This window comes from Orycteropus afer, unplaced genomic scaffold, assembly GCF_000298275.1.
Source record: "Orycteropus afer afer isolate SDZICR_OR568_19922 unplaced genomic scaffold, OryAfe1.0 scaffold00558, whole genome shotgun sequence".
Lineage (NCBI taxonomy): Eukaryota > Metazoa > Chordata > Mammalia > Tubulidentata > Orycteropodidae > Orycteropus > Orycteropus afer.
The window spans coordinates 965031-974967 of NW_006922145.1; the positions used below are offsets into that span (position 1 = coordinate 965031).

The following is a 9937-nucleotide window of genomic DNA, read 5'->3' on the forward strand; positions in this document are numbered from 1 at the left end:
TGCTGTATGGAAAGTGAATTTGCTCTGTAAACTTTCACCCAAATCACAATTTAAAAAGGAAAAGAAAAAAAAAAAAAAAGAAGGACCACAAACAGGATGCGACTGCTAACTGACTGTGGTGTGGCAGCTGGAATTGGCAAAAGGAACAAGTCCCATGGCCTAAGAGTCACTTTAAAAATATTATTAGTTTTAGTGACAATATGCACAACACATCATTTGCCTGTTCTGGAGGGTTATTTTGTGGAGGTACCATGAAAGCCAAAATGGTACCCACTCACTTTGACGAGCGAGCCATCACCCAGGAGTCAGGTGTGGGGGTAACGACAAGTCAAGTCTCATTCAGAATCGACACTCCTATGTGCCAGTCTCTGTTCCCTCTGAGCATACGCCCAGGGTTTGGATTATACGTGTGACTTTCGGCTCAGAAATAGGTACCCCATAACTTATCCTTCCACTTATCTCCTTCTAGTTCTTAATTTATATTGGTCTATCTCGGAGATGTTGTGGGTTTGGTTCCAGACCATGGCAATAAAGTGAACCACACATGTTCTTTCGTTTCCCAGAGCTTATAAAGGAAACCTAAGAAGGGGTCGCTATGAGTCAGATCTGACTTGATGACAGTGAGATTTTTTTTAAAAAAAAGGTCATGTTTACTCTGTGGTCTATTAAGTGTTCAATTGCCTGATAAGAAAGTATGAGCTATTCTGAGAATGACCAAAATGGGACCCAGAGACACAGAGTGAGCACATGCCATCAGAGAAATGGTGCAGATTTGCTTGGACTCAAGTCTGCCACAAACCTTCCGTTTGTAAAAAACACACACCATGTGCGAAGTGCGGTAAAAGGAAATGCGGTAGAATGAGGTCTGCCTGCATTAACCCAAATGCTGTCATCATTGTCCAAGTTGCAAGCATTTACCTTCTGACCCTGAGGCTGTATTTCCCACATTTCTAATCATCTCTTACGTGGACGCACCCACAGGCACAAGAGAACGTGACCAGCATGTGCTCACAGCCCTTCACTGCTCGGCTTAAAGGAAGCCCGGGGCCACAGGACGAGACTCTGCCAGGGCTGTCCTACCGGAGGCAGCCGCGGAGGCCTTGCTGCTGGCCGTGAAGCGGTAGAAAGGCGGGTTGTCGCAGTGCTGGACGATGGGGTTCACCGGCTCTGTCTGCTGCAGCTCAAAGAGGAGTTCCTCCATGGTCTGAATGGTGTTGTTACGGCACAAGTACACGGCCACCTTTTTGATCTGAGAAAAGGAAATTGAGGGCTGTTTCCTGGCGTCTGGTCCACAGGCCCACCACCCACCTGTCAGCTCATATACAGTGGCAGCTGGTGTGTTCTGTGACGCTTGAAGCTGTGCCACTGGTATTCCAAACACCAGCAGAGTCACGTTGTGGACGGGTCTCAGTGGTGCCTCTAGAGTAAGAGTAGGGAGAAAGGCCTGTTGCTCTACTGGTGAAAATGAGCCAATGAAACCCCCACAGGTCACAAGAGAACACTGTCGGACACATCTTCAAGTGGGATGAGTCACTGGAGAGGACGTCCTGTTGGGCAAGGGCGACGCCCGGAAGGGCGTTAGCGGACTCGACCACAGCTAACAACAACAGTCCACAAGGACACAAGGCTGACGAAAGCCAAGATGGTACCCACTGACTTTGAGCGAGTCATCACCCAGGAGTCAAGTGTGGGGGTAACTGCAAGTCAAGTCTCATTCAGACTCGACAGTTCCGTGCGCCAGTCTGCGTTCCCTCTGGGCACACACCCAGCGTTTGGAGTATACTCCCCGTTTTTACAGGCACAGCTGAGAGCAGTGGCTTGTTCTGAAGGCATTACCTTCTCTGATAGCTGGCTGTAAGGAAGTTATTTCTGGGGCACACGGATTCTCTCTCAATGGAAAACTTGGCAACTATACTCTTATCTTAAGAAAGAATTTTATTTACATAGATCATGGGAAAAAAACTGTGAGGTATTTTTTTTAAAAAAGGAATCCAGGCTCCCGCAAGTCTCTTTTCCCTAGGCACAAAACAGTGTTTTCACAATTTTTGCTTGAATTTTAAAAATAACTCTGGATTATTAAAAATAAGCTCTACATGATTGTGGGCCTGATCATCAAACCTGAGGGATGTAAGGTATAAATAAGCTCACGTGGCCCAAAGCAGCAAAACCCAAACCCACTGTTGTGGAGTTGATTCTGACCCAAAGCGCCCCTAGAGGACAGAGTGGAACTGCCCCAGAGGGTTTCCAAGGCTGTGATCTGATCTTTGAGGAAGCTGACTGCCTCATCTTTCTTCTGTGAAGTGGTTGGTGGGTTCAAACCACCGACTTTTCAGTTAGCAGCCAAGTGCGTTAACCACTGCAACACCCTGAGCTCCCTTCTGTGTGTGCAAAGGCTGAGAGAAAGGATGACAGAGCCATTAGCAAACGCATGTAGCCTGGCTCTTGGGAGGGCCAAAAGCACCTGTCACATAACCTACGGTTGTGCTCACAGGAGGAGAGCGTGACAGACAAGCCCTGACGTGTCTCTGGGGCAAAGAGCATGGTGTTTTGCATGCCCCAGACAGTGCCAGCAGCAGGGATGGGCACTCCCAGACGTCTGAGAGACGCTTACGTAGGGCAGGAGGACCGTGTCGCTGCTGACCCCGCACAAGCTGATGAGAAACTGCAAGGTGACCCGCAGGTTGTTGCTCCATTTCTCATTGTTGGCTAACGCGTTCCAAGCATTTTCCATTTCTGGGCCGGGGACTTCATCTCCGTACTGTAACGACATAAATGAAAGCAGGCACAGGAGAAGTGTGGAAAACAAGGGTCGGGGGCCCAGCATGTGATTAAAAGTGGTCTTGAGACTCACTGTCATCTTGTCATCACAAGAAAGGGTCACCAGGCATTCCTAGCAGGATCAGGCAATCGACTCCCGTAGAGATACCGCCTTGGAAACCCAAGGAGGGGTGGTTACAGGTCGGAGCCATCTTGACAGCAGTGAGTTTGGTTTGTTTTTTTGGCTTACCACTTTATGATACCCTGCACAGGGCCAGAAATAGCTTTGCATGCAGTTTTCCTAAACATCCTTCTTTCAAACATTTACTTCCTGTTGTTGTTGAGAATATATGCTGCAGACCATTCACCAATGCAACAAGTTTTACTGGGACGATTCACTGATATTGGTTACATTCTTTGAATTGTGTAACCACTGCCATGCTTCTTCTCCAAATCGTTCCTCCCACTTGGACATGAACTCACTGCCCCCCAGGCTTCCTATCTACACGAACCTTTTGAGTTGCTGTTGTCCGTCTGATCCCATATTCCAAACCAAAACCAAAGTCACTGCCGTCAAGTCGGATCCGACTTATAGTGACCCCTCCTTGGGGTTCTGAGGTGGTATCTCTACGGAAGTAGAGAGCCCAGTCTTCCATAGAGATAGTTCTTTAAAAAGCGCAAGGTGCAAGGCCCACTTTCTCTGTTAATTAAGCTAAAGCACTGTTTGGTTTAAAGAAGACTTCAAGGGATATTTTTGGTTAAAGATTTAAAGGTTATCTCAGGGAAATAGTCCTGATCAAAACGGGGAAGATACAGAACAGAATTTCAAATTCATGGAATCCAGACTTTCTGGAGCTATGGAGGCTGGATGAACTCCTGAAACAACTACCTTGAGATAAAGCATTCCCCACCCTCCATGGTAAAAACATATATAACAAAACATTCACTAATTCAGTAATTTTACATGTAGATTTTAGTGACATTGATTATGTTGGGCAACCAACACCACTATTTTTTTCCAAATTATATTCATGCACCTTTCACTGATAAATGCCATTTGCCTGTGTTTGTACCAGCGGGCTCACCTCCCTGGGTTTCCTCTGACCACGGACCTGTGATTCTGAGAACATGTGTTTTTGGCACTAACCTTGGCCGTCATATACATGAGGTTATTCAGGACCAGCGACGTGGCCTCAGGAGAGCCCCAGCCATTCCCTTTCAGCCCATGGGAGGCAGTCACCTCCCCTTCTCGGTCCTTGGCCTCATCCTCCTCTGGGCTGCTGGGGCTTGAGCCCGGGAGGAGAAGTCTGCTGTCCACCAGCTCGATGTTGTGCAGCCAGGGGAGGAGGTAGGTAAGCATGATCTGACGTCCATTGGGGTGTGTCGTGGGGAACCGCTGGCTGATCTCTAGAGAGGGTGGCAGGGAGGGAGAGTGGGATGTTAGCTCATCCAAACACACTGCAGTGGTAATTCCAACTCACAGTTTGCCTGGGAGCCCCTGGGCATTGCCAATGGTTAACACGCTCGACTGCCAACAGAAAGGTTGGAGGGTTGAGTCCACCCAGAGGTACCTCGGAAGGGCTGGTGATCTGCTTCTGAAAAGGCAGCCACTGGAAACTGTGGGGAGTGCAATTCCCCTCCAACACACAAGGGGGCACTGTGAGTCAGAGTTCACTCGACGGCAAGCGATACTGGCACAGTTGGATCAGTGCTTCCAGCTTACAAAGCATTTTCACATACAGGATTCTCACACCACTGCACAACTGAAGACCCATCCTTGTCGTGGAGTCTTCTTGTTCTCCATCTGGGCGTTCTGTCCCAGTAAAGTGGCCCTGCCTGGTGGGCAACATACAGGCTTTGTAGAAGGGACATGGGCTGTAATACCTCGTGAGTTCTGGGAAGGCAGAAGAGGTATAACAGAGTGGAAATAACAAGGGTCTCGCAGTCAGAAGGACATGGGTTCAAATCCCAGTTCCAGCACTTGCTAGCGGCATGTGATGCTGGGCTGCCTATTTGTTCGGGTTCTCTAGCACCTCTCCAACACAACAAGGCCACAAATGGGTGGCTTGAACCAACGGGGATCTACTCTCCTACACTTGTGAAGGCCAGAAGTCCAAGTTCTGAGTGACAGCTTTTGGGGCTGGGTAAAGCCCCTCAACCTTGGGCTTCAGCTCTGCCTCCTGCTCCCGGCCCACTGGAGCTGGAGGCTTCTCTTCACTCAGGCAGCTGCTGCCTGCTGAGGCTGACAAACCCAAGGTCGACCAATAAAAAGGCACAGTCCCAAGGCTGTCAAATCACACGGCAGGCCACTGATTCCAGTTCACCAACAGTTCCGAGATCGGCAGGCAGCATGGGAGGCTGCGGAATGAAGAGTCGGCCACATGCAGGGTCCAAGTGCGCCAAAACGCTCAGGGACCTTTCTCAAAGCTTCTCCTTAGGAGAGACCACATCCAAAAGGCAGCTGCTCACAGCACATTCCACATGGAGCTGATGACCAGTCTCATCACTGGGAATAACAACATCCAGCTGCCAGCCACTCAACCAGGCCCAGCCAAGCTGACACACACAACTTAACCACCACATTATTGAACATCACTGCTCCTTGCTTTCTTGATGGGCCAGTCACTGGGCCACTGTGAGGACTGGAAGCTATCCTCACGGTGCCCATGACAGGCTCAGTACACGCCTCACTGCTGTGTACGGAATGGTGATCGGAATTGCACAGCCATGACCATCTTCCTACTAAACCAACGTTTCTCCAGGCGTCTTCCACAGAACACTTTCTGCTGTGTTGGCTGCCATGGAGTCGGTCCTATGAGTGTCAGCACAGAACTGTGCTGTGGAGGGCTTTCGAGGAGGGGACCTTTTGCAGTCAGGTCACCAGGCCTCTCTGCTGAGGGTCCTCTGCGTGGGTTTGAACCACCAACCTCTTGGCTCTACCATCTGCCCCACCCAGGAAAGCACTCCACAAAATACCAGCTGTGAAAACGTGAGAGGCAAACCTCCAACTGGAACAAACCCAGTGTGTGGACTTGCGTTTGTGGGCTTGACGTGAAGACCACCAAGGGGGTAGAGAGAGTGTGCCAAACGGTGCTCTTCCGGCTGGGAGGGACATGGGCACTCAGGATGAAGGCATCTGTCCTGCTCCATTCATTGCACCGTGACCTTCTCTGAGAGCAGCATTGCCCCGCGGTGGCCCTTAATGCTGTAACTGGAATGGGCTGGGCGTACACAGCTTTCTGTCTACTCTGTAAGCTCTGTATCCTGAGGAGGAACTGTTTTATCCTAAGGGGAATTAGAAAGCTCATTCTGATGCACTTATTATTATCCAGTGTAGCATGTAATCTCATTTAGAGAGTTCTTGGTTGCCAAACATTAGAACAACGCAGGCGCCAGGAATTACACCAAGATAATCCACTGAGGAAGGTCGCATCAGGATTGGAAGAAGACTCACTGACAAACTGCAGACAACATAACCTTGCTTGCTGAAACTGAGGAAGTCTTGAAGCACTCAGTGAAGATCAAAGACTCCAGCCTTCACTATGGATTACACCTCAACATCCATTGAAAATCCTCACAACTGGACCAATAAGCAACATCACGATAAACAGAGAAAATGTTGACGTTGTTAAGGACTTCATTTTATTTGGATCCGGAATCAAAGCCCATGGAGGCAGCAGTCAAGAAATCAAAGGACATAATGCATTGGGAAAACCTGCTGCAAAAGGCTTCTTTAGAGTGTTTAAGAGCAAAGATGTCACCTTGAGGACTAAAGTGCGCCTGACCCAAGCCATGGTCTTTTCAGTCTCTTGATAAGTATGTGAAAGCTGGACAATGAACAAGGAAGTCTGAAGAGGAACTGACGCCTTTGACTTACGTTGTTGTTGTTGTTGTTGTTATGTGTCTGAGTCATAGGGACCCCTGCTTGGGTTTCCAAGGGTGGTATCACTACGGAAGTAGATTGCCCCATCTTCCTTCCAAGGAGTGGCTGGTGGGTATGGTCTTGGCAAAGCATACTGAACACACCACAGACTGCTAGAAGAATGGCTAAGTGTGTCCTGGAAAAGTACCAGAATGCTCCTTAGAAGTGAGGATGGCAAGAGGTCGTGTCCCACACTTTGGACGCGCTGTGAAGAAGGCACATTCTCCATGGAAAGAAATCATATTTGGTGAAGTAGAGGGTCAGGGAAGAAGAGGAAGACCTTCAAGGAGAAGGATGGACACAGTGGCCCAAGGACGGGCTCAGGCACAACAAGGACTGTGAGGATGGGGCAGGATGGGGCATGTGACACCGACCTGACAGCTCCCAACAGCAGCCGGGATGGAAGAGGATCACCGCCTCCCTTTCCCACAGAACTGTGAGGCCTGAAAGATCTTTTAACCAGAAGCCTTTAGTATGGAGATTGACACGTCCCATGCTGAGCCCTAATGCCTCCAGGTAGATCTTTTAACCAGAAGCCTTTAGTATGGAGATTGACACATCCCATGCTGAGCCCTAATGCCTTAGTATAGAGATTAAAACGTCCCATGCCTCAGAGCCTTTTATCAGAAATCTGCATGGCTCCAAAAAGCCTCTCGCCCACCTTTGAAGACTCCGATGGCTCTTACCTCCCGGATTTCGCAGGGAGTATGCACATATCAAAGAGATCCGCCTGGCCTGAAAAATCTCTCACTCACCTTTGAAACCGGGGGGATTCCAACCCGCCCCCAAATTCCCAAACCCCTGTCCTAAAAACCAAATTATCTACTCCACCCCATGTTCCTCTATAAATATGTTTTAATGTAAGAGCACAGGGTCTTTTGCTCAAGCCACTGATTTGGTGAGAGCAAGGACTCTAACTTAAGTTAGCTAATAAACTTTCCTATTGCTTTTGCATTGTCGTGTGTTGGCAAATTCCTCGCGCCGAACAACTCCTTCATAACCTGGGCACAACAGAACAACTGCTGGGCTCCAAACTCGGATATTTTTGTGAGCAGCTGAGCACTGAACCACTGCACCCCCAAAACTACTACCATGTTTTATGCTGAAGAACAAGAATGTATTTATCACCATGCCACAAACATCAGACAGGACTAAGACTATGTTCATTATTTCACAGTTTACTTAACCTTCATGGATGTTACAGCTCATGTTTTCAATTGTCCTAACACACCTTCACATCCTTCTGAAACAAATAAAGTAAAAACTATGTCCCCCACCCTGGCACCTGGATGAGAATAGATAAATAAACAGAAGTAAACTTAAATTACCACCCTACACTATGAGTATTCAGTTCCTTAAAGAACTGAATGGAAAACATTCCTTCCCACAGACGATAGACTTGCTAAAAGTATTTTAGAAACAACTTGTGAATGAACTCTGGCTAAGGACATAATGGAACGAAAGTTCATTGCTGACCCTCTCCCCTCTGCCCAAGCCCCTGTTGTTGTTGTTGTTGTATGCCGTCGAGTCAAACCCGACTCATAGTGACCCCTCCTTGGGTTTCCGAGGCAGTATCACTACGGAAGTAGATTGCCCAACCTTCTTTCCGAGGAATGGCTGGTGGGTTTGAACCGCCAGCCATCTGGTTAGCAGTCAAGTGCCTTAGCCACTATGCTACCAGAGCTCCCGACCCAAGCCCCTAGGAGCTGATAAGAAGAAACTAGTGACTCATCCATCACCCATTTCACATTCACACCCCAAATTCCTCAACATTTTGTGAATGAATATGCACAACCCCCTCTCCTGAAACCTACAAAAACTGTGTTTCCAGGGCATCTTGGGGAGTTAAGATCTGGGTACTGAGGACCCCTAACTCCTTGCACTGCTGTTTCACAATAAATAATTTTCTCTCCTATCAATCTCAGTGTGTAAACTGTTTTAGCCTGACTGAGCACTGGGCAGGGACCCACGTTTGGTCCGGTAACACTTCTAAAATCAGAAAAGTCGCTTATTCCAACATACAGAGCATTTTCTAGGTGTAAACCATGGTGTTCCACAATCTGGAGACACATGGACTCACTAAACACAGGGTTCCTGCCTGACGCTAGACTGTGACACACAGCATCACATAGACATATTGCTGGGGCAAGGCAGAAAGGGATAAATGTCACAAGAAAGCCAGAAAGGCACTGCTCTAGGGCTGGGTGGAGGAAATGACTCTGACTACAAACATTCAAGGTGCTCTAGTGTCATAGTGCCTAAGGCACGTGACTGCTAACCAGGAGGTTGGCGGTTCAAACCCACCAGCCACTCCTCGGAAGGAATGTTGGGCAATCGACTTCCATAGTGATATGGCCTCGGAAACCCTTGGATACAGCCTCGATGGCACATAACAACAACAACACAAACATTCCGGTCAGTATGATGGAGGAACAAGTACTGAAACTGCTCCAGAAAGTTGCTGAGGGCAGTGATGGGTCAGTGATAAAATTCTTGTCCTCCACATGAGACACCTGGATTTGATTCCCGACTCTCAGCCAGCAGACCTCACGCACGACCACCTGAACTCCCCTTCAGCTGTCAGTGGAGACATGCATGTTGCTGTCAGGCTGAACAGGCTTCAGGACCAGGCAGCCTTAGAAACCTTATGGGGCAGTATCACTCTGTCCTCTAGGGGCGCTGTGGGTAAGAATCGACTCCACCACGGTCGACTCCACAGCAATGGGTTTGGTTTGGGAGGGACTGGAGCAACTTGTCTGTCTGCTTATAAGAAATTAGGTCACGTGAAATTATAGGCAATAAAAATTCCACTGCAGGATTTATAATAGCAGAGACAGGACAAACAAGAGCTCAGAAGGTATCCCAGCCACCTTCACTTTCCATGTGAATTTTTTTTTTTTTTTAACTTCATAATTCAAAATAGCCCAAAGGTAAATTCTCGAAGAAAATCCAGGTGAAAACTGCTTGCAGCTCACTTGGTTAGTTTCTTTTCTTGTTAAACTCTTTGAATATTTAACATCTCCTCCCTTCCAAATGGTCAACAGGGTGCAGAGATTATGTGCTTGCCTGCTCACCACAAGGTTGGCGGTTCAAACTCATCAGCTACTCTGCAGGAGAAAAATAAGGCAGTCTGCTTCTGTAAAGATGACAGCCTAAGAAATCCTGTGGGGCAGTTCCACTCTGTCCTCTAGGGGCGCTGTGAGTCAGAATCGACTCCACAGCAGTGGGTATGGTTTGGGCTTTGCTTCTGTGAAGACT

At 48.2% G+C, this 9937-nt stretch overlaps 1 protein-coding gene across 1 annotated transcript in view; it reads right to left on the minus strand.

Moving 5' to 3' along the window:
• The window catches only part of FRY (FRY microtubule binding protein), a 571437-nt gene that overhangs the window by 190209 nt on the left and 371291 nt on the right, over positions 1–9937 (minus strand). The window contains exons 33-35 of the mRNA XM_042782984.1: positions 3905–4164; positions 2612–2758; positions 1081–1249 (exon numbers count right to left, since the gene is read on the minus strand). Coding sequence (XP_042638918.1) covers positions 1081–1249; positions 2612–2758; positions 3905–4164 — 576 coding nt within the window. The remainder of the gene's footprint in view (positions 1–1080; positions 1250–2611; positions 2759–3904; positions 4165–9937) is intronic.